The sequence below is a fragment of the Caretta caretta genome, chromosome 2, assembly GCF_965140235.1.
Source record: "Caretta caretta isolate rCarCar2 chromosome 2, rCarCar1.hap1, whole genome shotgun sequence".
NCBI lineage: Eukaryota > Metazoa > Chordata > Testudines > Cheloniidae > Caretta > Caretta caretta.
The window spans coordinates 121,424,892-121,452,167 of record NC_134207.1 but is presented as its reverse complement, the minus strand read 5'-3'; the positions used below and the strand labels follow the sequence as shown (position 1 = coordinate 121,452,167).

At 39.9% G+C, this 27,276-nt stretch overlaps 1 protein-coding gene across 2 annotated transcripts in view; it reads left to right on the top strand.

Annotated features, from left to right (window-relative positions):
- Window positions 1-27,276, top strand: part of GMDS (GDP-mannose 4,6-dehydratase) — a 551,379-nt gene that overhangs the window by 284,587 nt on the left and 239,516 nt on the right. Inside the window, exon 8 of one of the 2 annotated variants that reach the window (XM_048839739.2) lies at window positions 23,682-23,909. The exons of the other annotated variant lie outside the window; for it this stretch is intronic. Coding sequence (XP_048695696.1) covers window positions 23,682-23,873 — 192 coding nt within the window. The 3' untranslated portion in view covers window positions 23,874-23,909. Of the gene's footprint in view, window positions 1-23,681; window positions 23,910-27,276 lie in introns of those variants that run through there. 2 annotated transcript variants of the gene reach the window in all.

Below are 27,276 nucleotides of genomic sequence, written 5' to 3'. Positions count from 1 at the left end.
CCTTTAAACGTCCAAATGCACATTCTACCACCATTCTGCACTTGCTCAGCCTGTAGTTGAACAGCTCCTGACCACTGTCCAGGCTGCCTGTGTACGGCTTCATGAGCCATGGCATTAAGGGGTAGGCTGGGTCCCCAAGGATACATATAGGCATTTCAACATCCCCAACAGTTATTTTCTGGTCTGGGAATAAAGTCCCTTCCTGCAGCTTTTGAAACAGACCAGAGTTCCTGAAGATGCGAGCATCATGCACCTTTCCCGGCCATCCCACGTTGATGTTGGTGAAACGTCCCTTGTGATCCACCAGAGCTTGCAGCACTATCGAAAAGTACCCCTTGCGGTTTATGTACTCGGCGGCTTGGTGCTCCGGTGCCAAGATAGGGATATGGGTTCCATCTATAGCCCCACCACAGTTAGGGAATCCCATTGCAGCAAAGCCATCCACTATGACCTGCACATTTCCCAGGGTCACTACCCTTGATATCAGCAGATCTTTGATTGCGTGGGCTACTTGCATCACAGCAGCCCCCACAGTAGATTTGCCCACTCCAAATTGATTCCCAACTGACCGGTAGCTGTCTGGCGTTGCAAGCTTCCACAGGGCTATCGCCACTCGCTTCTCAACTGTGAGGGCTGCTCTCATCTTGGTATTCATGCGCTTCAGGACAGGGGAAAGCAAGTCACAAAGTTCCATGAAAGTGCCCTTACGCATGCGAAAGTTTCGTAGCCACTGGGAATCGTCCCAGACCTGCAACACTATGCGGTCCCACCAGTCTGTGCTTGTTTCCCGAGCCCAGAATCGGCGTTCCACAGCATGAACCTGCCCCATTAGCACCATGATGCATGCATTGTCAGGGCCCATGCTTTCAGAGAAATCTGTGTCCATGTCCTGATCACTCACGGGACCGCGCTGACGTCGCCTCCTCGCCCGGTATCGCGTTGCCATGTTCTGGTGCTGCATATACTGCTGGATAATGCGTGTGGTGGTTAATGTGCTCCTAATTGCCAAAGTGAGCTGAGCGGGCTCCATGCTTGCCGTGGTATGGCGTCCGCACAGAAAAAAGGCGCGGAACGATTGTCTGCCGTTGCTCTGACGGAGGGAGGGGCGACTGACGACACGGCTTACAGGGTTGGCTTCAGGGAGCTAAAATCAACAAAGGGGGTGCCTGTACATCAAGGAGTATTTCAGGCAGGACTGCACGGAGGGTTCCAATAAGAAATGGTGCACCTAAGTTATCGTTGTTATTGGAACAAGGAGGTTAGCCTGGCCTCTGATTGATACATGGCTAGATTTACCTCGCTGCACCTTCTCTGTGAGTGACTGCAGTGTGACCTAGAGGAATGAGTCCCCTAGACAGGGGAGGAGGCAAATGAGTACAAAACAAATCTGGTCTATTTCTTGTTTTGACCCACTCCATCTATCTTTTACATCTTTGGCTGGCAGCAGACGGTGCAGAAGGACTGCATGCCATCCACATCTCATGGCTGCTCGGCAGAAGATGGTACAGTACGCCTGCTAGCCATCCCCATCTCTTGCCTGCCTGGCAGAAGATGGTGCAATACGACTGCTAGCAATCCTCATCTCTTGCCTGCCTGGCAGAAGATGGTACAGTACGACTGCTAGCAGTCCGTATCGCCTGCCTGCTCACCATAAGACGGTTCAATAGGACTGACTGCAGGACTAAAGAGAATGACCTGGTCAAGTCACTCCAAATGTAGTCCCTGCGCCCATGTCTGCCCAGGCGCTCCCAGCCGACGCGGCCAGGAGCACCTCGGACACGATGAGGACGACTACCAGTCGTATTGCACCGTCTGCTGCCAGAAGGCAAGGGGTTACTGCTACTGTGCAGCAAAGCCGTACCGCGTCTGCCAGCACCCAGGAGACATAGGGTGACGGTTACCTGAGCGGGCTCCATGCTTGCTGTGGTATGGCGTCTGCACAGGTAACTCAGGAAAAAAGGCGCGAAATGATTGTCTGCCCTTGCTTTCACGGGGGGAGGGAGGGAACGGGAGGCTGACGATATGTACCCAGAACCACCCGCGACAATGTTTTAGCCCCATCAGGCATTGGGATCTCAACCCAGAATTCCAATGGGCAGCGGAGACTGCGGGAACTGTGGGATAGCTACCCACAGTGCAACGCTCCGGAAGTCGACGCTTGCCTCGGTACTGTGGAAGCGCTCCGCCGAGTTAATGCACTTAATGCACTTAGAGCATTTTCTGTGGGGACACACACACTCGAATTTATAAAACCGATTTCTAAAAAACCGACTTCTATAAATTCGACCTTATTCCGTAGTGTAGACATACCCTTAGTTTGCTAAACCATTTTTTTCTTTTACCAAAGCCTTCACATTACTTTTTGTTGTTGTTGTTGTTGCAAACTGTTTGAACCCGTTGTCATTTGGGCCACAGAAATCTGGACGTTCTTTACTTGAATCACATGTTCTGCATCCAACAGTGCTTTTTCTGTTCAATGCTTGCCCTCCTCCCCAAAGCTGAAATAAATCAAAGTTGGTTGAGACTCAGTCGCAATAAATCAAGACCTGTCCAAAACTGGAGCCTGCCCAGTCAAAATGTCATAGCTTGGCTTTCACTGAGGATTAATTAAAGGCCTGATATAAAGCCCAGATGTGCTTCAGGAGAGTAGCAAAATGCCTGGTGGTGACTATACTAAAAACCAAGTCTCCCCATGAATCTGCCCACCCAAGAACATGGAGGAGGATAAGGCTGGGAGGGAGGGAAGGAGTAAACTGAATCAAGCATGTTCTCTGTGATTTTACAACATCTAGCCTGGTGGAAAACAAGACAGCTTTATGTTATAGCACCTTTGGAAAAAATAACAAAGGCTTATATAATAATTCTAATAGCAGCAATGAACATAATTGTTAAAATTTTCTACATTAATCAGGGGGTGAGAGAAAACTAACAGAGTAAATCAACTTTTGCACTTATATGATATTTAAAAAAAAAAAAAACAACCAGGGCCAGTGATTGAATTTGTTTGGTGCCTGTTTTGCATTAAATTCCTGAAAGTCATTGTGACTAAAATAATTTAGCTGAAGATTCCTGAGACTCTGATAGGGATGGATATGAAAAAAAAATTGAATTAAATGCTGACCGCTTTCAATGTGATCCTCAGAGGATTCTAACTTTAGTTCCAGATAAGCGACTATCCAACTGAACAGTGTGCATGAAAGAGACACCATTTCAGCTCTTAAAATGAGCCACATTGAAAAGAATGCTTTGTCTTGATGTATAATGTATGGCTGTACTCACTTTATTTCCTGGTCACTAGGACCTGAAGCATTCCTAAAGTGAATAAAGTACTAGTGAGCATAATAAAAAATAATGTTAAAAGGGTATTGCTTGCAAACTGAGTGCTTCAAACAGCTTGTGTGAATATGATTATCCCAAAAGCTCCATTGTCTTAATGCTTCAAGCTTGACGTTCCTGAATGATGAATGCTCATTTGATGAAATGTGATGTGAAAAATGCTCAGTAGGACTGAATAGATACCATGGTGATGGCCATGATATGAGAAACTGAACGGAACTGTACTGCACCATTGAAATCTGTGTTGTGGGTCTGTGCATTTCAGTTGTTCGTGGCTGTGGCTGTTTTGTTAGTATGATCATATCACAGTTGTCAGCAGTTCTGTGTGAGATCGCCATTGAGAGATGGCCAACCCTTCTTATCTCTCTCCACCAATGGATAAATGAATGCTGTCACTCAGAATAGAGCTGGAGGCATAGCGGACTTAAATCCATGTATCTACAAAATGCGAGTCAAGGGTATAGCAATTCTTTATTAAGGACAAAACAACAGGGCTTGCTACAAGCCTGGGTGTGAATGGTTAAATTCAATGGCAGACTTCAGAATCCTGCTATATTTGTTTTGTTTCTATGTCATATGTTTGATAAGTGTGTCCCTGTTCCTTTTTCGTGAGACGTAATATAACTGATCCTAAATGTAAAGTGTGTCACATGGCTGGAGAGAAATTGGTATGTACAAAGGGCAAAATCCTTTTCTGGACAGTACAGTGAAGGTGAAGCCAGTGATTGTGACAGATGTATCCTCTATTCCAGAAATCCTACCTGCTAGATCAGACTTGGGCAGCATGTGGCAAGATGCACATTTCTGTGTCTTAAAAAGGAGCAATTTACATCATCATGGCTAGTGCACGCTGCTGACTGTAGCGCATTCCTCCATCTCCATCCAACCACCCTCTTGCTGATCTCATCCCTATCCTCTTGCCATAAAACCGTACTGCTTCCTCTGTCTTTCTCTCAGTCTTATGTTACTTTGGGAATGTTATCCCTCTTCTTCCCCAAATTCCCCCTCACTCTCCTCCTTAAACCCCACTTCTTCCTGTAACTTTTCTTTTCTCTTCCTCTCCAATAATCTCTCCCCGTTCTCCCAGGAAACTATTGTTCCACTCTTTGTGTGCATGTTTTACCTGTCTCTCTTAGATGGTAAGCCCTTTGGGGGCAGGAAGGATGGCTACCGTGTGTTTGTAAAGTGCTGTAGAAATATATAGTTGATTGTTGTTATTACAACCCCTTTTTAATGGTGGTGGAAGAGGATTAAGAGGCTGCAGTGAGCAAGTGGGAACATTAGCTTGGGATTGCCTTCTAACCCTCTGACAAGCCCCAAGGAGAATTCATGCCTTGTTGCTTGTGAATGTGGGAGGCAGAGAAGCTCCTGTGCAGTGAAGGGAAGGAACTAGTCCCCAAGTTTGTTTTCTTTAGCAAAATAATAATAAAATTTAATTACCAAAAAACCCCTGTGGTTTAATTCAAGGGAGGGATTTACATTAATTAACACCAAGTTACAACGGTTCTGTGTCCCAGAATATTGGGCAATGGAGAGTCACTCCCATGCGTGCTTTCTCTCTGGAGAAACAGAATTATAGCAGCCTTGCATCACAGCAACTTAACTCACCTCTTAGAACAATGGGTGGCTTTGAGGTAGCTGGCATTGCAGCAGTGTTTTGCCTCACCTCCTATTTTTAGGTGGTGGTAGGTGAACAATGTCTGAGGAAAAGCCTAGAAAAGTGAGGATTACAGCAGAGAATCTTTATGTACTGTCTGAACAGTAACTGACCAGTGTAACGTATAACACCTGCTGTATTGTTATTTTATGTGATACGTCTGAGTTCCATAACATAGCAACGTGCAGTAGCACCATTATGGCTAGGGGTCCCTCTCTACTATTATATCATATTCAGTCTATAACTTAGCCATAAGGTTTCACTGTGGCTTTAAATTTAGCAATGGACATCAAAGCCTGGGAGCATTTTAAAGCTTTGGTTTTTAACAATTTTTCACCAAGTTCAGTCTTTAAGTCAGGATTTCAAAACACAGGGGTGGTTTTGTGCAAAAGTTAAAAGCCTTCTCTAGTTCTAAAAGCTTTTGCAGCCAAGTCCTCAATGTGTGTGGGGATGTGGAGGTGGAGAAATAGGTATAAAACAGTTAAGTGGTTAAAATTTGACAATTAGCTACTGTACATGCTCAGGAGCTTCCCTTCTCAACCTCCACCCCCACCCCCGCCGACAACCCCCAATGTTTTCTTTTTCTCCTGGGTGGTCCTCAGCATCCCTGTTGGTTTTCCCAACATTCCACCTCCCCCATTTTCTCTATCTGTACTCCCCCTGTTTGGAGGCCCTCCCTTCACAGCCATCATCCTTCCTGCTGAAGAAGACAGGCGAAGACTCCTTTTGGAGTGAGGCAATGATGCTCTTTATTGTGTGTGCATAGAACCAAGGAGGGGTGGGTTATACAGAAGATATGAGGAGAAATTTAGGGTAGGTAACAATGCTGAGTCTTGAATTTCCCAAGGCTGGGCACAATAAAGATGCCCTGTCTATTTGGGTATGAAAAGGTCTATAAGATGCTTCCCTAACCATTTGTCCTTGAACCTGCCTTATGGATAAGATATTGTCCAGCTAAGACAGGTCATTCTACGTCTTTCTCCCATGTAGGTGGTGGTTGTGGGGAAGGTGACAATGGGATAGTTGTCTGGATATTACTGTCAGAGAACTCCTAGGTAGCATTGGAAACAGTTCGCTCCCTCCTTCATAGAGGGCTAGATCTAGAAGAAGGGAGTTATGCTGATTTATGCCAACTGAGGAATTGCCCAGGGTATGGTTTAGTTATATGGGCCCATGTTTGTTATATTTATGGATGAGCTTTTTGTGGGTGTCATTTGGGGGTTTTATGATGCTTGTTTTGGCAAGTGTATGTGCGTGAGAGAGAGAAGTATATACACAGTACAGTAGGCTCATATTGATGGTGGCTCTTTGAAATCAATGGGAACTTTGACTTAGGCCTTGTCTACACTAGAAAGTTGTACTTCTCTAACCATACCGGTATAGTTAAAGCGGTGCAGTCCCCTTAGTGTGGAAGCAGTTATTCGTAGAATAGCAGTTATTCGTAGAATAGAATTTATACCAGAATAGCTATTCCTGAATGGGAAGGGGAAATAACTGTACTGGTAAAAGGCACCTTTATGTTGGTATAATTGTGTCCACACTTGAGCTTTTCCACATACAGTAGAACCTCAGAGTTACGAACTGACTGGTCAACCACAGATCTCATTTGGAACTGGAAGTATGCAATCAGGCAGCAGCAGAGACCAAAAAAAGCAAATACAGTATAGTACTGCGTTAAACATAAACCACTAAAAAAAAAAGGGGGGGAAAGTTTAAAAAAAAAATTGGCAAGTTAAGGAAATTGTTCCTGTGCTTTAACCATAATAATATAAATGAACTAAAGCAGCATTTTTCTTCTGCATAGTAAAGTTTCAAAGCTGTATTAAGTCAATGTTCAGTTGTAAACTTTTGAAAGAACGGCCATAACGTTTTGTTCAGAGTTACAAACATTTCAGAGTTACAAACAACCTCCATTCCCGAGGTGTCCATAACTCTCAGGTTCTCCTGTATAACTATTCCAGTTAAAAAAAAACACCACCAGCACTTTAAACCAAAATAGTTATATCAATAAAACATTTAAATATAGACCGTACTTTCTGAAGACACATTGTACACTGCAGGCTTTGGTCTGTCATGATATGGGTAAGTGAAACGTCCAGAGTTTCACAGGAAATCTTTAACAAAGTTGGAAACAGAAGCTACATCTCCTCAGTCCCAGTCCTTTGTCTTGACCACATATTGCCCAACAAGGTGCATGCTTGCAGTTCCCATTGACTTCATGTATTTCAGGATAGAATCCACCCCTCTTGTTTCAGTTTCCCATCAATAAAATGAACACAATAATAATGGTCTGCTGCTTCTTCGAGTAGTGTCCTTATGGGTCCACTTTAGGTGTCTGTGTGCCCCTGCACCTCTAATTAGAGATTTTTGGTAGCAGTGTCCCGTTGAGCCCGCGCATGTGCTCTCCCTCCCTCATGGTCTGCCTCGAGGCTATTTAGCACTGCATGAGCGAACTCCCCTCACTTCCTTCTCTACCGCCTTTGGCCTCTGACAGAACAAGCGTCCCTTCCTTATCTGTGTCATTAGCATAAGTAGTGTTTGTTTTGTTACATATGTTCTCCTTAAAAGTACTCAGGCTAGTATTTCTTTTCAAGGGCGCAACTTGCTTCCGTCCATACACACTCCATGAGATCAGTTCCTACCTCAATCACATTCCATAGGGATACCCCTATCTCCCCCTCTGTCCATACTTTTGCAGAACATTATGCGATTACTGAAGATTTGGCTGCTGACACCATCTTCGACTCCGCAGTAATCTCTGTAGTAAAAGACTCCGCTCCAAAGTCCCAGCCTCCAATGGTGGGTACTGCTCCGGAGTCACCTAAAGTGGAGCACCCATAGGGACACTATCGAAGAAGAGGAAGTTACTCACCTTGTGCAGTAAAGATGGTTCTTCGAGATGTGTGTCCCTATGGGAGCTCCACAACCCGCCCTCCTCCCCTCTACTTCGGAGCTCTCTATAGGGCTCTGTGGTAGAGAAGGAAGTGAAGGGGGTTCGCCTGTGCAGTGCTAGATAGCCTCGAGGCAGACCACGGGGGAGGGAGAGCACATGCGTGGGCTCAGTGGGACACTGCTACCAAAAATCTCCGATTAGAGGTGCAGGGGCACACAGACACCTAAAGTGGACCACCCATAAGGGGACACATCTCGAAGAACCATTGTTACTGCACAAGGTGAGTAACTTCCTCCTTGTAGTGATTTTTGAAGATCCTAGTTAATTCCTACGGTATGGAACTTCATCCTTATCTTAGCCCATCCTTGCTTTGAAACATCTTCAAACTTAAGCCCCTTGATTTGTTTGCAGTTTTAAGAGGGTATTTTTTATTATGTTTTACAGTGTTTCAAAATGTTGTTGTATACATCTCCAGCATGTCATAGCAGGGTTGGGATGTGCTTTAGAAAAAATTATTAATATTTAAAGAAGTTGGACTTAAATTGAAAGTCTGTGGAAACAGTATAACCCAGAATTTGCTTACCAAAGTAAAATGGCTTACCATAGAATATAGTGATATTAGGTGTACCTCACAGAGTTTTCATAACTTTAGTAATTAAGGAATTAATGCCTTGAAAGGACTTCAGTGTATTGTGATCAAACAATCACTTAGCCTATGATGCCTCTGAACTTTTCACCATGTAACACTTTATACTGTATTTGTTTAATATAATTATGGAATAATCCTCAGTCCAGTTTCCTGGAACGATACAAGCGGTCTTTCTTCTCCCCATGTGTTCCTGGTTTACAGCCTGACTTAGAAGGGAGCTATGTTTGTGAACCTTTGTTTCGCTGCACTGCAAGGGCCAATTCCAACATATTTCTGATTTGATTTTTTTTTAAATGTGTCAGTCTAATGTACATTTTTGCTGAAATCCGGTCCTACAGTTTTACATAACTGGATACAAACTGAAGTAACAAATAATATATATATTTCATTAATATAAAAATTGAAACAACAAAAGGTTGTTTGTTTTTACAGTTTTGTTTTTCATCTCTTCAACCAAGTAGAAGATTACACTTTATTTTCAGACTCAAGTTACTTATCTTTTTGTTGGAGTTGTGTCAACACAAAAGCCCTGCATCTGAACAGCGCCAAACCTAGAAGCACTTCAAATCTGGATCAGACCTATCTCTGTTAAGGGGCCAGAACAAAACCCTGAATATTACCTACCCATAACCTTCAGATCTTTAGTTCTCTCTTTATTAAGTATTTTTAAATGTTTTATACTGGGGAAGGAAGACTCAGAGGAAGACACCTGTTAACTTAAATATATTTAAGGTTTTAATTTTAGCAGAGTATTAGTTATATACAAGCACAAGGATCCTACTAATAATTTTATGGGATGGAAATATTTGAAAAGAGAAAATAGTTGGAAAATGTTGGCTCTGCTGTTGCCATCCTCTCCTTCATCCTTTAAAAAATGTTCATGGTTCCTTACACACACACTAAATGATCCATTGATATATCACCACTTACCACAGTACTTCATTCATGTAGGTGGTGTTTTTTGTGTGAAAGCAAAAGATCAGATCTTTTAGAACTTAATTTCTGAATGCCTGAATTTTTGAACAAGACTTTTCTTTGAAATTGGTATATATATTATTTATATAATAATTCATCATTAAGGTAAGGAGGGGGAAAGCATTCCAGCTGTATACCAAGTTTTCTAGGATCTTTTGGTTGATTGCTTATATCTATAATATCACAGTGTTAACATATGGATGATATTGTCTATAGTATTAAAAGTGAGAACACACAACAGTCCCGAAACAGAACTGCATTGGATGAATTCTTGTTACATGAGATCTCTATTACTGGAGGTTTTCAACCATGCTAGCCCATTCTATACAATTCTCTGTTAATCTCTTTTTGTGGATGAACAGTACTTTTGATCCATGCAGGATACCACATCATCCATCCAAGATCATCTTTATCTGCTTTGCGTTCTTCTGCCATCAACTTTCCCTTCCAGTGCTCATAAACATGCATTATCTGCTGAATCCCTTAAAATGTGTTCTGCAAATCAAATCTTCCTTTTCATAAGATCGCTGACTAGTGTTTGCTGAATTCCGATCATCTTCAGTGTGAATGAATTACAGAGCATTAAATAGTCATGGGAAATTATTAGAAAAAGAGTAAAAAAAAAAATGTAGTCAGTAAATTATTTTAGTTCTATATATCATAGTTTCAAAAGTTACTATAAGCTTGAAGTTAGTTCTTGGCATTGTTTAAGCTAATTCTTTACAAATCCCTTTAAAATGTGCACTCGACTTAGAACACATTTTTAGAGCCAAAGAGCATTTTTAGGGCCACATTTAGAACACATTTTTAGGGCCAAACTACAAAAACAATATCTTTAAGTCTGTTCTCTTGGCTTCGGGGGGGGCGGGGGCTGAGTGGGTGGTGAGGAGTCCCTTCCTTTTCATAATGTTTTTGCAAATAGAAGTCTTGCAACAGTATGAGGAAGGTAAGTTAAATGGGAAAGAAAAAAGAGGAATGCTTTCATGCACTTTATTCAATTGTAATTTTCATAGAAACTGAGATCTTATTCAATACATTGAATAAATAATGAAATGTATCAGGATGAAATAATGAAACATGTATGGATTAACAAAATACACAAGTAGATGTGCTAACTTCATATAGATTTAGTAACCTGGCTTTCAAAATGTGTTTTAGAAATTTTAACACAGTGCTGCCTGTTCGTGTCAATATAATTAAGGGTCTCTGAGTATTTCCATTACAAGTGTCTATTTTCTTGGGTTTATAACCCAGCTGTTAAATAAATAAATAAATAAATAAAAATTGCCCTGAGCTTCAGTATGACATACAAGGTCTGAGAAAAATTTTTATACTAAATTGAATTTAAGCTGATTTGTTGTATACAGTTTGTAAGGTGCTCTGGGATTTTTGAGGATAAATGGGAACACCGTATGTAAATTTTTATTGTCAGTAATTAAGTTCTAGGAGTGGCATATGGCAAAAAATAAGGTAGAAGACTTATCTGAGAAAATAACCTTTTCTTTAAATCTTTGTCTGGTTCAAAAGTAACTTTGCTTGTTAAACATTGGAGTTAAAAATTAAATCCTACAATAAAATTTTAAAAAGGAAAATCAAGAAATTTTGCAGGCTGCATTGAGGATTACTATTTTAAGGGAACTTAACAACATTTAAAGCTTTTGGCTATGATCCTGGGCTGGGTCCATGCTGTGGTCAGTGCAGCTCAGTAAGGGGAGAGAGCAAAAATGACTTGAGGGAGCAGGCTGAGGACTTTGCCTCAGCCTCAGGGCTGCTGTATCTTATACCCCGTTGCCTAGGGCTTTAATGGGTCATTCCGATAGCTGGAGAATGTAGAGAGATACTCTGGCCCTTCTATCAGGAGACATGGGGGTGGCATAGGTGCTGCTCAGACAGCTCTATGCCACCTGGAGATTCCCTCACACTGGGGGGAAATATTGCCCTGGTCAATTAAAGCCAGCATTTCTGGCTGGTTTAAACTGCCATAGCAAGGACCAGGACTTGGCCTTATGTATTTGTTATTGTGCAGTAACTAATTACTATAAACTGATAGGATATTTAATGCAAAATACTCTATCTGGTACTGGCACAATAAATCTGACAGTCAGTAATGTCAATATATTGTCAGATAATCATTTTCCTTATCAGCAAACCTTATGGTAATAGACCAAATTGTTCTCATTTAAAAAGTGTTGCAGATCTTTCCAAAAAAACAACACGCAAACAAAGTTGAAAGTTTCTGCAATGTGTTATATGGCCTGCTATGTTATAGTCACAATTCTGGAGTTCTTCTGCCTTTAAGATGCCTTGTTGAGCAGTAAGCTATACTCAAAGGAGGGAATTTAAAATGCTCAAGGTGAAAATATTTAAAAATTTGAACTGTGCTCAGTTCAACCAAGAATTTAAAACACTTGGTGCTGATTTAGGCCCCAGTCCTGCAAAGGGTCAGTCTCAGCAGAGTTCATTGATTTCAGTTGCACAGCTATGAGCAGCTGCCTGAGAAGGATCCCTTTGAGAGTTGGGCCTAAGGGTCCTTGTACAATGAACTTGCTCAAGGCTGCACACCATTTAAGACCCCTATTAAGGGCTTATAAGGGACTTAGAGAGGCATAAGGTCTTGTGCAAGCACTCTGCACTAGGGTGAATTTCCTTCTGTAGCTGATTTAAGCTGTGTTCAAGGAGGCATTTTAAATCTCAACCAAAACTTTCAAAGCTTCACATGTGGCTGAATCAGGAATGGGCTGATACAGTGACCCATCAAGGCTCTGGAATTTGTTTTCTGTCTCACTTCACCAGAGTCCAAATTTGTGACCTTCAGGACACTGCAAAACTCACTTATTCTCTTTTGCTCTCCTAGGTGATGTGGAATTAATAATAAATTAGGAAGAGTTTATTCTAGAGGCCACAGTAAAGACACCATTGCTTGTTGGAAAGTATTCATTGTTTTAAAAGTTTGTCTGAAGGTTTAGTTAACTGAATTCTGGCAAAAAAAAAAAAAAGAAAAGAAAAAGAAATAAAGAAGACATTTAGTGAGATTTGTTTCCAGATGGGCCTAACTAATTAATTAATTTAGTAACTATAAGTAGCCACAGGAGATTTTTCTCTTCAATGGAGTAAGTGCAAGATGGTGGCCCAAATGATTATTCATGACTTTGCAGGATGTATTATGCAAGATATCACAGGACCTCATGAGTCTTCAAGACTTTTAAAGTGAAGAAAGTATTGTTTGAGTAGACTGCTGTGTGACTGACCTGCAGATTACAGTAAAGTCCCTTTCAAGTCCATTTTTAACACCTTTTTTTTCTCTTTTTTTTAATAAGACTTAGCACTTAGGGCTCTGACATGCTCCCAGGGAAGCAAGGAAATTGATAATGAAGTTTGTCTTTAAGCTTTCACAATCATGGTTTGAAATGTTCTTTATGTATTTATTACAAGTCACTTTGTTTAATTAGATAATGATTCAATTTCAGTTTAGGTAAATATTTATAGATTCAGTATTTGTTTATGTAAATATTTTAGGGTCTGATTTCCAGCCATTGGCCTCCACTTGGACACGCACAATTATGCATGCATATACATGCACCTGCATGTGAAAAATCTGCACGTGTACATTAATAATTCTGAAATTCACATAAAAGTGTTAGAATACCTAGTTCTCCTCGTTTGTTTTGTGGGTGCAAATTCTAAACCTGCTCACAAATTATTAGAATGCCCAATACAGATGTGCACAAGTGGAGGCCTTGTAAAGTCCCAGTTAAAACTTTGTGCATGAATATTAATCAAGGTGGAGACATGTTGGTTATATTGTTTTATTTGAATATTTCAATCTTTGATTTATATTATCTTTTTTATTCATTTTTGGGGGTTTTCCTCCATGATGTCTGCAGAGTCCACTCTATCTGAGAGGATAATGTAAATGAATGGTAAAATGTGAAGATTACACTACTGAATGATCATCTCTTCACCTTGCAACAGCTATAAACTTTCCGTGCCTCTTTGTAGACTCTTCATTTGAACTCAGGGCAGGTCAAATTCCCACAAACAGTCGGCTAAATGGGTGTGTTCATGGATAATGTATGATGGGTTATATTCTTTTGGAAGATATCATAGTTAGACTCTGATGCTGAGAGAAGTCAGTTCTTTGGGAGTTACAGATACACTATGTTGCTCCAGATCAGACCCTTAAGGGAACAAATTTGCGTTTCCTTGTCTCTGTTGGTTTCAGTAACCAGAACAGACTCACCCATACACTGCATATGTTCCAGCAACAGTGTACATAGTAGAAGACACTAGCAGAATGACACAGAGAGTGCTCTTACTTTATGTACCTCCATGCTGCCTGGCTTTGGAGGAAGTGAGTCTCCTGGGGCTGAAGTTGAGGTGGAGTGGTGGAAAATCTGATTTCTCTCATCACCAAGTTCCTAATATCATGAGTCACATGATATTAAACATATCTATCTATAGAATTAAACATAGGATTAAACATAGGATTAAACATAGCTATCTATAGAATAGCTAAACATAGGATTAAACATAGCTATCTATAGAATATGAATAGAAGAGTTTACCTTTATTGTACATAGATATAAAATTAGAACATATACTGGTTGTGAGATACAGGGAAAACCTCTCACAACCAGGTTGCCTCTGATCTGAGTAGATTAACTATCATAATGAGCTGGCTCCAGTCTTTCAGGATTATGAGGTTGAACTATTTAGCTGTGCTATGGGGAAACAGATATCTATATTGCCTCCAATTCCACAATCAGCCATTCAAAGGTGCTACGTGTAACCATAGAGCAACACTACAATCAGATTAGGGAGTGTGTGAATAAAATATTATTGTAATGAATTATGGTATTAGAGTTTTTAAAGTTAATCAATAATCTTTCCAAAACAGGATAGGCCATGATTTCTTTTGATTTCAGGGGAGAGAGTTTTGGCAGCAGGGATAAAAAGGCATGTTTATTTTTTCTTTAGGTATCTGCTGATTAGTTAATTAAATATTTTCATCAGTCAATGTGACCTCTGTATTTGGGCTGCATATTGTCTTACACTGGATTTGCCATAACAGTGACTTTGTGCAGGGCTGACTTCAGTTAACAGAAACAAAATTTGCCTCATTCACATTAAATCTGATTTTTTATCAAGTTTGGTAGTATTCACCCTCCAGAACCTGTGCCTTTGGCAGGGAATGAAACTGAAGTTAAATTGGTCCTGTTAGCCCAAAGGTTCATAGCAGGTCAGGTATTTTTTAGTATATTTTTAAAGGGTTGGTTGAGCTAATTTAATTTCTGTTCATTAATTCCTCTCCCCCAACCCCCCCTACAAAATAAATGAATCCAATTTAGCTTCAATATACCTTATTCACACTGCTTTTTATTGCAAGCTGCAGTTCAGCCAGCTGTAAGATTGCCCAGCTGCCTCAGGTTTCCCAATTTAGCACTGGAAATGATTTCAGCATGGCTAAAACTTTTCAGTGGCCAATTTGGAAAGGGGATTCAATTTGTGAAAATGCCCCAAAATGCCCACTGAAAACAAAACAAACAAACAAACAAAAAATTGGCTGGGGGAGAGGTGAGTGCTGTAATTTTTTGTTCTTGGGAAGGGGTGTGTGGATAGATTATAGAGCAGGAGAAGATGAAAATCAATTCTTAGTCTTGCACTTTTGCCACCCTCTGAGGGACTTCTCTTCTGGGCCTGGGCTTAATTGCAGCACTGACATAAACAAGGGGTTTAGTGTGAAACTCTGTACAGGCAGCTGGAGGTGAACTGGCAGCAAAGACCAGGATCGAGTTTAGCACTGAGGCAAAATAGCATGGTTTTATCTGGGAGCAATAGTAGAAAGGAAAAAAGGTTTGCAGCTGTGTGGTGAGAATGCATGTCTAATCAAAGAAGTCCCCAGCATTAAATGTTCATATTTACATGACCACGGGTAAAAAATAGTAACACTTCCATGTCTCAAACACTATTGAACTTGAAGCTGCCTCACTTTATACAGAGGGTCCAGCCATTGGATCTCAGTTGTATTTTACAGTGTCCATGTGTGTGCAGCTCAACAAAGGGTTGATTAAGCATGGGTTTATTGTTGCACTTTTATAGAAAACCTCAGTGTGTCTTGAAGTTTATAGAGACAGACATGTTAATGAAAGCCCGTTGGCAAACCTAGAATTCCAAAATAGGCAACAGTCAAATAGTCTGATCTTGTGGCTATGTGAAAAAATATGCATATACTGTGTGACTATATAAATACACTGTGATTATTCTCTATATAAATTGCAGTAATCAGAGAGAAGGTTGCAAGACTTATTTGTTAATCCTTTGCTTGTACCATGGACCATTTTAATACCATTTTAATACCTTAGGGATAAGGATCATTTCTTATTGTTCACAAGTGGGGTTATTTTTAAAATTTTGTTACTTAGACTTTTTAAAATTATTTATGTTTTGTTACTGGTTCATTTAATTATTTTAAATTGCCAGAGTGAAGAGCACTGTTATAACCCTATAAATATTTGTCTGTTTGTCTAGTTCAGGGGTTCTCAAACTTCATTGCGCCGTGACCCACTTCTGAGAACAAAAATTACTACACAACCCAAAGAGTGGGGACTGAAGCCTGAGCCCGCCCAAGTCCCACTGCCCCGTGTCGGGGAGCCAGAGCCAAAGCCTGAATCCCACTGCCCTGGGCAGGGAAGGGTCAAAAGCCCAAAGGCTTCAGCCCCAGCCAGGGAGCCTGTAACCTGAGCCCCACCACCCAGGGCTGAATCCCTTGGGCTTCGGCTTCAGCCCCGAGCCCCTGCAAGTCTAAGCCAGCCCTGGCGACACACTTTGGGGTCCCAACCCACAGTCTGAGAACTGCTGGTCTAGTTAAAGAGAGAGTGAGTGTGATTGAAATCTGTCTCCAAATATATATACATAAAATTTTTACTTTTAACTCTTGCTGAACAGCATACATTACTGATACTGTAGTTCCTGGTTTTCTCTGTATAGGTATTTTTCTATACAATCAGCAGCACCACTTTTGCAAAAAACCTCCATGACAATGAAAAATGCCCATTCAATAGATCATCTTGTTGTTATATCTAAAAATTGCTGAAATTCCAATAGACTTTGTATGCAGAGCTCTATCCCACAAATATCACCATTAAAGTGTTCTGTCCTTCATGTTGTAGAAATCTTTGGTCAACCTTGAAAAACTTGGGTTTCCCAACAGGTGTGCTTATACCTAATCTGTACACAGGAAAAGAAGAACTTTAGAGGCTAAAAACTCAGCTGGCATTTTCACAGTGGAACTAATCTAAGATGATTCCAAAATGTGGTCCTGCTTTGAAGAGCGACTCTCTGTGAAAATGATCTTCTATGTTTATTATTTCTCAATGATTTTCTGATCAAATATGTCCACTTTATACAAATTAAAAAATGGCTCTTCTAACAGGCCAGCAAACTCAACCAGGGATCTAAAAATCCGGCCATTCTGACACAAGCATCAACACTAGAATAAAGGTTCTGCTATTAGAATTTAGCTGACAGTTTTACGGATGTTATGTTACAGAATAGCACTTTGCTCACTTTCTCATAGTTGTGCTTGCCTTATTGTGGGCATAAAAAAGGAATAAAAATGTATTTTTGTCAGTCAAATAAGTAGATTTGACTCTGAAAACACATAGTGAGCAGATCTATTGACTAAGAACATAATTTTCCATAGCCACTTTTCTGACTATAATAGCACATTAAAAATAGGAAAAAATTATTGACAAAATAAGCAGAATTTCAGTTTTCAGCAAAGTTGTTTTTATAATCGGAAGCAATTGTTTTTGTAAATGTATCCATAGGCCTGAATTTTATCCATAGACCTGAATAATAGGATAATAAGTTTTAACATTTAAAGAATTACAATTAATTATAGAAATTCTCTCATTTGATTATAATTGTTTATCTCAGCGTTCACTTAAGTCATGTATTTTTCTTCCTAACAGACTTCAAAAACTGTGATCGGAAGAAAGAAGCACAGTTTTTGCATATTAGATTTTACAAATATGTACATTGCAGTTGATGACACTGGTAGAAGTTGAATGCAAATATCTGAGAGTAGAATTTGGTCCAGTGAACTTTCTAGATGAGTGTCATCTGGTTTCCAAAGGATGGGCAAGATGGACAAAATTCTTGCAACCTGACACCAGTGATTTAACCAACATTCTGGTATTTATAAGTCTATATGTAATATGTCCTAGCCCCACATCCCTCCCTCTGTCTCTTACGTGCACACCCAAAGATAGGGCATTATGTATGTAGCAGGCCCTGACAGCACAAACCTAAGTAGGTAAAATGTCATGACAATAACATAGCAGCACAAAAAAATAGTTATCTGTGTATTATGTTGCTATTTATGGTCCTAATGCAGTGACATAATTAAGTATTTACTAACTTTAAGAACATGAGTAGGCCCATTAAAGTTAATGGGGCAACTCATGTGTTTAAAGTTAGGCATGTACTTAGGCCCTGACTCAGCAAGTACTTAAGGCTCCATATTTGTCATGGCCATGACTTTCATTGTAGAAATGATTATTTTTTGCCTTTTTGTAAGTAAGTCATAATATCATGGTCTTTGTAACCCTGGGCAGTCCACTACTGGGGAGAAACCTGCAGTTTTACTGATGTGGCTCCAGTTATGTATATTGGACCATGGGAGAAGTGGGTTTTTAATTGCTTTACACAAAGTAATTTAGGACTCCACAGCATGCTTTCAAAATAAGACGGTCTTTACAATTCATATATTTATTATCTTTTGATGTTGATGATGTTAATCATGTTTATTTCAGTAGTGCCTAAAGGCCAGTCAAGAATGGGACCCTGCTATACAAACACAGGGTAATAGATGGTCCATGCCCTGAAGAACTTACAATTAAGTAAACAGACATGGGGTGAGGGAAAGGTTCTAACGCACAAGCAGAGTGAACAATGCAACGGGAGCAAACATCATGTTAGTTCCACTATTATTTACTTATTTGTGGGTTCACTTAGGAAAGGATCAGCTAACCTGAAAGAAAAGGGAAAGGAGAGGGAACAGGGCAAAGAGAAAGAGAGGAAGGAGGTAGGTGTGGAGTTAAGTTGAGGTGAAGACAGTGCAGGGGAGGGGAAGGGAAGGGAGAAGATTGAGGCAAACAGCCAATCAGCACTGGGCAGAGAAAGTCCAGTCGAAACTGTAGGAAGTTCTCTGAATGTTCAGTGGGCCTTGCTTTGGCTTCTTCTGCCCCTACCAGCTAGAGTCTTGTGTTTTGTTATGTTTATATTGGTAGTGCTTTCACTAGAGTGCACCTGTCTGGATTTCTTTAAAAATTGAGTTCAGAGATTTTGTATTCTGGAACGATGCATGTCATGCTAGTTAAAATTTTCAAATATAGGCACCTAAATTTCACCCTTAATCTCAGCATGCTCAGTGCCTAATACCGGAAGGTGCAGGAGATGTGTGTGAATTAGACTCCAGAGGGACCCAGCACTTTGGAAGATCAGGGTTTAAAGAGGTATATGCAAACTTAGGTTTTCAATTGTCCATTTCTGTTGACAATTTAGATACCTCGCCTGAAAAGTTGACCTGTAAAGTGACACAGTAGGAATAGATTTATTTAAAAATATTTGAAGATAATCTGCACTGGGGAGAGTAGGAGGGGAAAGTTCTGAGGACATGTTTTCAAAAGTGTTCATCACCCAAACTAGGGGTTTGTTCCAAAGAGCATATGACCCAGCAGTTCCCAATGGATTCTCAATCGGAGCCATTTGGTTCTAAGCACTTCTGAAAATCTGGCTGCTTGATTTAAATGTCTATATGGAAGTTGAGCTCTTTTGAAAATAGCATCCCTAATTGTTAAGGGTTTTTTTTTTTAAGCTGTACAACATAGATCAGAGTGGTAGTGGTTGTTTTTTAAATACTAAACAAATTGTGAAGCCCATTGGTCAAGCCATTTAATATGTGTGAATCCATATTCTGAAAAGAACTGTGTAAACGGAATTTTTTTTTAAGTGACTGACTGCATTCAGGAAGCAATTACTGATTGCGAAAACATTTCATACCTCTTCTCAGCCTTTTAGAGCATGAATTAGATACTATTATTTGTTATATTACAGTAGTGCCTATGGACCCTGTCAAGTTTCCTTCCCCACTCTGAACTGTAGGGTACAGATGTGGGGACCTGCATGAAAACCCCCTAAGATTATTTTTACCAGCTTAGGTTAACACTTCCCCAAGGTACAAACTATTTTTCCTTTTGTCCTTGGACTTTATTGCTGCCACCACCAAGCGTCTAACAAAATATAACCGGGAAAGAGCCCACTTGGAAACGTCTTTCCCCAAAAAATCTCCCCAAGCCCTACACCCCCTTTCCTGGGGAAGTCTTGATAAAAATCCTCACCAATTTGCATAGGTGAACACAGACCCAAACCCTTGGATCTTAAGAACAAGGAGAAAGCAATCAGGTTCTTAAAAGAAGTATTTTAATTGAAGAAAAAGTAAAAGAACCACCCCTGTAAAATCAGGATGGTAAATACCTTATAGGGTAATCAGATTCAAAACACAGAGAATCCTTCTAGGCAAAACCTTAAGGTACAAAAAGACACAAAAACAGGAATATACATTCCATTCAGCACAACTTATTTTATCAGCCATTTAAACAAAACAGAATCTAACGCATATCTAACTAGATTGCTTATTAACCCTTTACAGGAGTTCTGACCTGCATTCCTGTTCTGGTCCTGGCAAAAGACACACAGACAGAGAACCCTTTGTTCCCCCTTCCCTCCCCCCCCCCCCCCAGCTTTGAAAGTATCTTGTCTCCTCATTGGTCATTTTGGTCAGGTGCCAGCGAGGTTATCTTTAGCTTCTTAATCCTTTACAGGTGAAAGGGTTTTTCATCTGGCCAGGAGGGATTTAAAGGTGGTTAGCCTTCCCTTTATGTTTATGACAGACCCCAACCAAAATTGGAGCCCCATTGCACTTGACATTGTACAAACACAGAATATGTGAATTAGCTGCCCCAAAGAGTTTACAATCTCAGTAAACAGGAACAGGGTAAGGGAAATAACACACAGGCAGAGAAAACAATGTGATGTGATGGTTTGCTTGTTAAGTTCTATGTCTCTCTCTCTCTTCCTTCCCCTCATCCCCTGTGGAGATTAGCTAAACATAGAGAGAAAGGGACGGGGAGGAGACGTTTTCAGGAGGGGGTAAGGAAAAAGAAGCGGAGGGAAGAAGGGAAGCTTGGAAACTATGCGGAGTGAAGCTGAGGTGGAGAGACTGAGAGAGGAGGCAGGAAAGGTTGGAGGAAGCAGCCAATCTGCACAGGGGAGAGAATGGCCATAGTTAGAGGTACAAAAATGAGTTGGATGCTGATGATGTCATCATTTGTCCCAAGGTCCCTGTTGCAGCTGCTTGTCACTGCTTCTGCCAGCTGAGTTTGTCTTCCCTAAACTCCTGTGGCTGGGGTAACGGTAGAGCCACATCAGCCCTGATGTCCCAGAGTGGGGTTTTCCTAGTACACTTCTGGGTCTAGGGGCCATTGAGTGCCATTTCATTAGCTGCTGGTTACATTTGAGTCCAGAAACTAGAAATAAGCTGTTGGGGCAGGAGGGCTTGAAGGAAAGATATTCTATTACAAAACACCTTAAGAGCGTCACAGTCAGTGTCACAGAAAAAATTAACTAGGAGACTCATTGTTAAATGCAAACATACTAAGCTTTTAAAAAATCTAGCAACAACAGGATGACTCCTTACGGATTTCTGAGGAGTTGTCCCTGAACACAGGTGTTACAATATGTCTGATTTATTAGTATATGATTTATTTTTAAACATTAGCTTCCTTGCTTTATATAGTTTTGCCACAGCCTTGATTCTCTTTCAATGCTATTTTAATTCTGTGAATAAATATCACTAATAACAATGCCCATATAGCTTTGATTACTATCATATCCTATAAGTAACTGCCAGTGAGAAAGGGCTCTGACTATGTGTGTACTTCAGAATTTCTACGCGGGATTTTGTTTTGCTTTTTTGAGGGTTGGACTTGAGCTGCAAACTTTGGATCCAGATCTAAACGTCCCCAAAGAGTTCAAGGGATTTTGAATTTAATGTTACAGTTAGGGCTCACATCTGTCTTCCCTCCCCAGAACACACATTTTGTTACTTCAGTTGTGATGAATGAATGGGAAGTGTGTATAAGATAGTGAAGTGCTCTAGTTGGCCTACACCTTAGTAGCAAGCATACTTTCCTTTGTATCTTAAACTGACATTAAAACAGCTCTATACATTTGTATCGATTTCTCTTCTTACACTCACTCACTCTTATTTGCCTTACATAAATAAACAACCCCTGAGAAACATAGTTGCATTTACACCAGAAATGTTTTGGATACCGTCTTGAAATCAAGAAAAAACTATAAATGCAAGACACTAATCTATATATAAAATGTATACAGTAGTTTGATTTAATTTCCTATGAGCTAAATAAACCATGTAGTTGCATATGTAGATTAGGCAGACAGCAGTGACAAAAGGAGTGCAGGCATAATTTATGGGAATCTGATAATATGCTCAGTTTTATGCCAGAAGTTATAATAATTTACTGGAGAGATAGGGATGTTGTGCAAATAATCATTTATTACAATTAAAGTCTGGTTTAGGCTGCCATAATTAAGTTTACTTAGACTTTTTAGGCATTCAAGTCTAATCTCTCATTACAGTAACCAGACAGTATTACCTTTTATATAAGAATTCTGTTCCATACTACTTCAGTTACTGATGTTGATAGCAGTACTAAAATAAATACTGGGGGAGGGTTGGGGGGGCGGCACAGGAGTGGACTTTGATTAAACACACTGTGATTAATTAAACAGAGGTAGATAAGGGAGTGGGGGAAAGTTTTGTTAGATCCCAGAAACTCTAGACCTAAATTGAAGATACTTTGATGTAAATCTAGTGCTCCAGGGAGCATCTGTTTCTGAACTTTCATTTTCTTTCTTAAGACTTTATTTGTGAAGTGTGAGTGAGCGTTAGAGTTGCCTTTTAAAAATAAATCTTTTTTTTTCCATAACTGCTCTCTTGAAATTGCTGAACTTCCCATGGCAAAAGTTATTTATGTCTGCACCTACAGTCATTATTCCATGTAGATAGTACCATCTGAAGGTATTATCTGATTTATTAGATTAAAGGTCTTGATCCTGCACTCCTTACTCAGGCAAAATGCACATTGAAGTCAACTAAAATTTTGCCTGAGTGAAGAGTGCAGTAATGGGCCCAGAACGTATAACTTCTGTTCACAGCTCATGTCCGTTTTTTCATTGAACAGATACTTAAATCAAAGTTCTCAATTTTACAGATTCAGAAAGATAACATCCAAGGGGTTTCCATGCAGTGCAGAGACAAGATCCAAGGGGTTTCCATCTCACATCTCCGACAAATAGCAAAATGTAGTCATAAAGAGTTTCATTTTCCTTTTAAAATCCAAATACAACTGTAGCTATTAAAATGTTGTCATGTGCCAGCTACTGACACACACTTATTACAGGTTGCCTCACTTTTCCCCTGTTTGGAATAGGAGATATCTTTGGAAATGGTTGGCAATTGTTGACTTTCTAATGTAATAAAGAGGTTGATAGTTGGAATGTGTTTGGTAACTGTTATTGACATGTAATACTGATATTGGTATTTTATCACCTAGATTGTTAAAAGTGACTAGTGATTCTGGGTGCCTCTGTTTTTGGCATCCAACTTGACGCATCTTTCCAAAATTTGATTTTCAAGAGGCCCGTTTAAAAAAGTGTTTCAAACTGGGCACCAAAAAATCAAGGTGTCCAGAGTCACTAGTTACTTTTGAAAATGTAGGCCAAATTATGTTTTTTTAAAATCTATCTATAGTAATATCTAAAGCCCACTATCAGAGCCATGAACATGCTTTTTAGAAAACAACTGAATCTCTTTAAAGGGACGGTCCTACTTCATTAGCTTAATTGTTGGCTTTGGAATGCACTCCTGGGTTTTCTTCTGTTCTGGTGCTTTGGGAAATGCCTTATTGAAGAAATGAGACTTGCAGCATGATCTGAAGCTGGCAGAATTGGGCTTTCCTGATTTGTGAGAATGTTTCACCTTAGACCTGCTATTGAAAAGGCTGTTCCTCCAACTCTTTCAGGGTTTCAATATGGGCTCAGTTAGTCAACTGTATCAGATGAAGCAAATTCTGGAAGGAGGGGTGATGCATGTGACTGCAGGGAAGAAAGAAGAAATCTACCTTGAACAAAGAGTGCAGCTTGTTAAGTTGGGTCTGAGTCACTTACTTTTTAAGTTTAAAAACTTAAAAGTTTTTACTTTTATTTGCTTGTAACCATTTTCATCTTTATTCCTTGTACTTGAACTTACTTAAAACCTTTTGGATTCTCTTTTTGATTAAATAAACTTGTTTTTACTTTTAATCAAAACCAGCCTCATGCTGTGTTTAAATTGAAGTGATTGTTAGCTCCAGTTTAAGTAATCAGGTGTGCGTTTGTCTCTGCAAAGGAGCAACAAACCTTATTACATCATTAAGTGTTCCAGAAAAGGGCTAGACACATCAGGGCACATGGTATTGGGGAAATGGAAATTCAGGACTGGGGATGTGTTGGGGTCACCCTGTAAGTAGTAACCAAGGCTGGTGGAGACCTTGGTGGGGTGGTTGTGTTGTTGGCAAGCTGTTGTGGTCAGAGTGCTGAACTTCTTTGCACATGGACAGTCAGGGAACTGTATGTTTGTCTGTTGGCTGAGTGAGTCTGGTCTGTGAGCCTCAGCAGTGGAGCATTTAAGACATCCAGTGTTAAGGGGGAGGTGGAGACGCAACCTCTTTCTGGTCTTCACTGAACCCCAAAACATCACAACTCTGACTGCTTGAGGATGTATTAGGAGGCCCCTTTGCTGCCCTGTGCCGCTTCAGGTTGGGAGTGGGGACCTTGCTGTTTCCAAGAGGGAAGATGTCCCTTCTGCTGCTCATGGCATGGCAGGAGATGAGGAACCTGTGCTGCTGCCTCAAGGAAGGGTGGAGTCCCTAGACCACTGCCACTAAAAGTGGGGGGTGCACCTGGAAGATGGAGCTGCAGGAGGCATTCTATCATGGTAAGCCTAGGGTACTGGGGTGCCTTAATCCAGCCTTGATCTTTAGCATACACTAAGTGATCTCCTGAATAAATGAAAATCCCATGCTTCAAGGTAAGCACATGCTTGAGTGCTCTTCTGAACACGGATGCTGTCCTGAATCGGAGCCTAAGATGCTCTGCCTATCAAAACTCCTGAAGGGGGAAGGAGCTTCTAGTTTATCTTTCATCTGAGGCTCTCAGAAGGTTTTATATATTTTAGACAAGGAAGCTTGTAACCCATTTCTGGGGTACTATATTAGTATAATGATTTGATTCCATAGCCAGTGGCACTCAGTTATCAAAACTAATAGTAGATTAATGAAGCCAAGGTAGAAACAGCATATTGTGTGCTATGTGGGTTCTGAATAAACCTTCGAACTCCTGGTCTCCAGACTGCGGGCCACCTAGTGTGTCGTTGCAGTGATACAACTGGGTCTTCAGGAAGTAAGCAACTGATTGGACAGTTGTGTGAATGCCCTGTGTGCAGCAGACTGATGAAGTAGCATTAGTGATGACTGGATAAAGGAGTAAAATAAAGTCAGTTGCAAATGTAGAAGGGTGGTAGACAGTAGTGGCCTCAGTAGCATAGCCACCTGTCCCTATTCAGATCAAAATTTCAGCAACCTTTAGGAGTGGTCTGACATCTGTGTGGCCTAGTAAAAAAGATCTCTAAAAATGAGGTAGGTTTTATGTAAGGCTATATCCATTTTTAATTCATTCATTGTCTTTTTCACAACTTCCTAATAATGCTGACAGAATCAGAGTTTTGCAAAATCCAGGTAATTTTCTAATCTTCCCTCTCCTTAAATCTGATTGAATACAGGTTCAAAATAAAAGTTTTAGCTCTTCACTAGGATTTGCAAATGTATTAAAAGTAAATTATGCTAGGTAAACATGCAGTTAGAAGTGAGGGAGAAGTCCAGTTGTCCCTCAGTAACTTCTCTATTTGGCTTTAAAATGTGAAGTAATTGCACTTATCTCTACAGCACAGAACTATCTCCATCACTATTTAGTTTTCATCTAATAAACTACAGATCCATATTATTTTCATGACATAAATGCCCAATATATAGGTCAAATGACTTGAGGTCTCTGATCTTGGTCTCTTTAAATTTTATTGCATCCCATTTTATCCATAAACTATTCAACGCATCCTTTTAACTTCTCAAAGGAGAGGTGTCAAATTGTTCAAGTTTTATGTTTTATCAAGCAGTTATATTAATTTTTCATTTGTTTCAATGTAGTTTCCCCAGGCTTTGCAGTTAAATCAGTGTTTTGAAAGTTAACATGTAGTAGGGAGTTTATAGATAAATGATAAAACTTTGTAGCCTGAATAAATAAATCTTGAGTAGCTGCCAGTAGGTAAATGACTAACTTCAATTCAAGCAATTTAGTAGCAATCAGCTTTGAGGTCAAGTAACTCTGGACAGTGTAGCTTAATATATTACTTTTTTACGAGTAAATCATTGCTGACTTCTACTCTCATAATTTAATTTTTTTATACATTTCCCATAGTCTATTCCTTTCAGAAGTCAAATAAGGTACTGTCAGGGCTGTAGGTGACTGGGAACATTGACAAATGGACATGACGCCGATGTGAACCAATGGATTATTTGCATTCCAATGCTTAAGTTATCACTTAATAGTTATAGGCTCTGATGGCAAGACTGTGGACTGTGTTATGTTAGACTCAAGAACAAATGCTAATATCTTTGATGTTTGCAAATTCCCAACCATATTTGGTAAATTGTGCTAGTATAAACCCATGAAGGCTGCCAAGAGTCTCCTTGGCAAAAATGCCATTTTGGTGAAGACATAATTTCAACCACAAGCTTTACTTGTAAGCTATCCTTATTTAAAGCGCCATCATCTTGCTTTATTGGGACTCCGGTTTGGTTTGGTTTGGTTTTATTTATTTTTTTTAACTAAATATGTTCATCTGGGGTTAGCAGAAATCTCCCCCACCTATGATATACTTTTCTGATTTAATGTTTTCATCTTCAAATCTCTTCAGCAATTAAACAAATGTAGTTAATCTGCTTGGCAAATTTATAGAAAGTTGTACCGATCCTTCTGACCTGCGTACGTGTACACAAGTAATTTTTTTAAAAACAAGTTGCCAGGCCTTGCTGAATATGTGCTGAGTTGTTTCAGCAGGTCTGACCAAGGCATTGGAATGGCACAAAATGAATTCTTATATATTTAAATTTAGGAATCTAGGCACTCCCATAATAAACCACACCAGTTGCCCATCTAGTCCAATATCCTATCTCTGACAGTGGCCAATAACAGGTAATTCAGAAGAAGGAGCAAGAAATCCTAAATGGGAAGTTGTAGAAATTTCTTTGTACTTTCCTCAATTAGAGGTTGGATTATGCCCTGGAATATCAGAGTTTCATATCCTTTCCAAACTTCTGTGGATTATTTTTTATAATTGTCTGTGGTTTTTTTAAATCCAATCTACTTAAAGCTATTGGCAATCACTAAGAAAAATTATCTGTTGTTTATTTAAACATGAACCATATACAGATAATTAAATTTAAAAGATCTAGGTTTAAATGATGTTATTGTGATAGATAAAAGGAAGTTTGGTTATTTTAAAAATTAGAAAAACTTGATTTG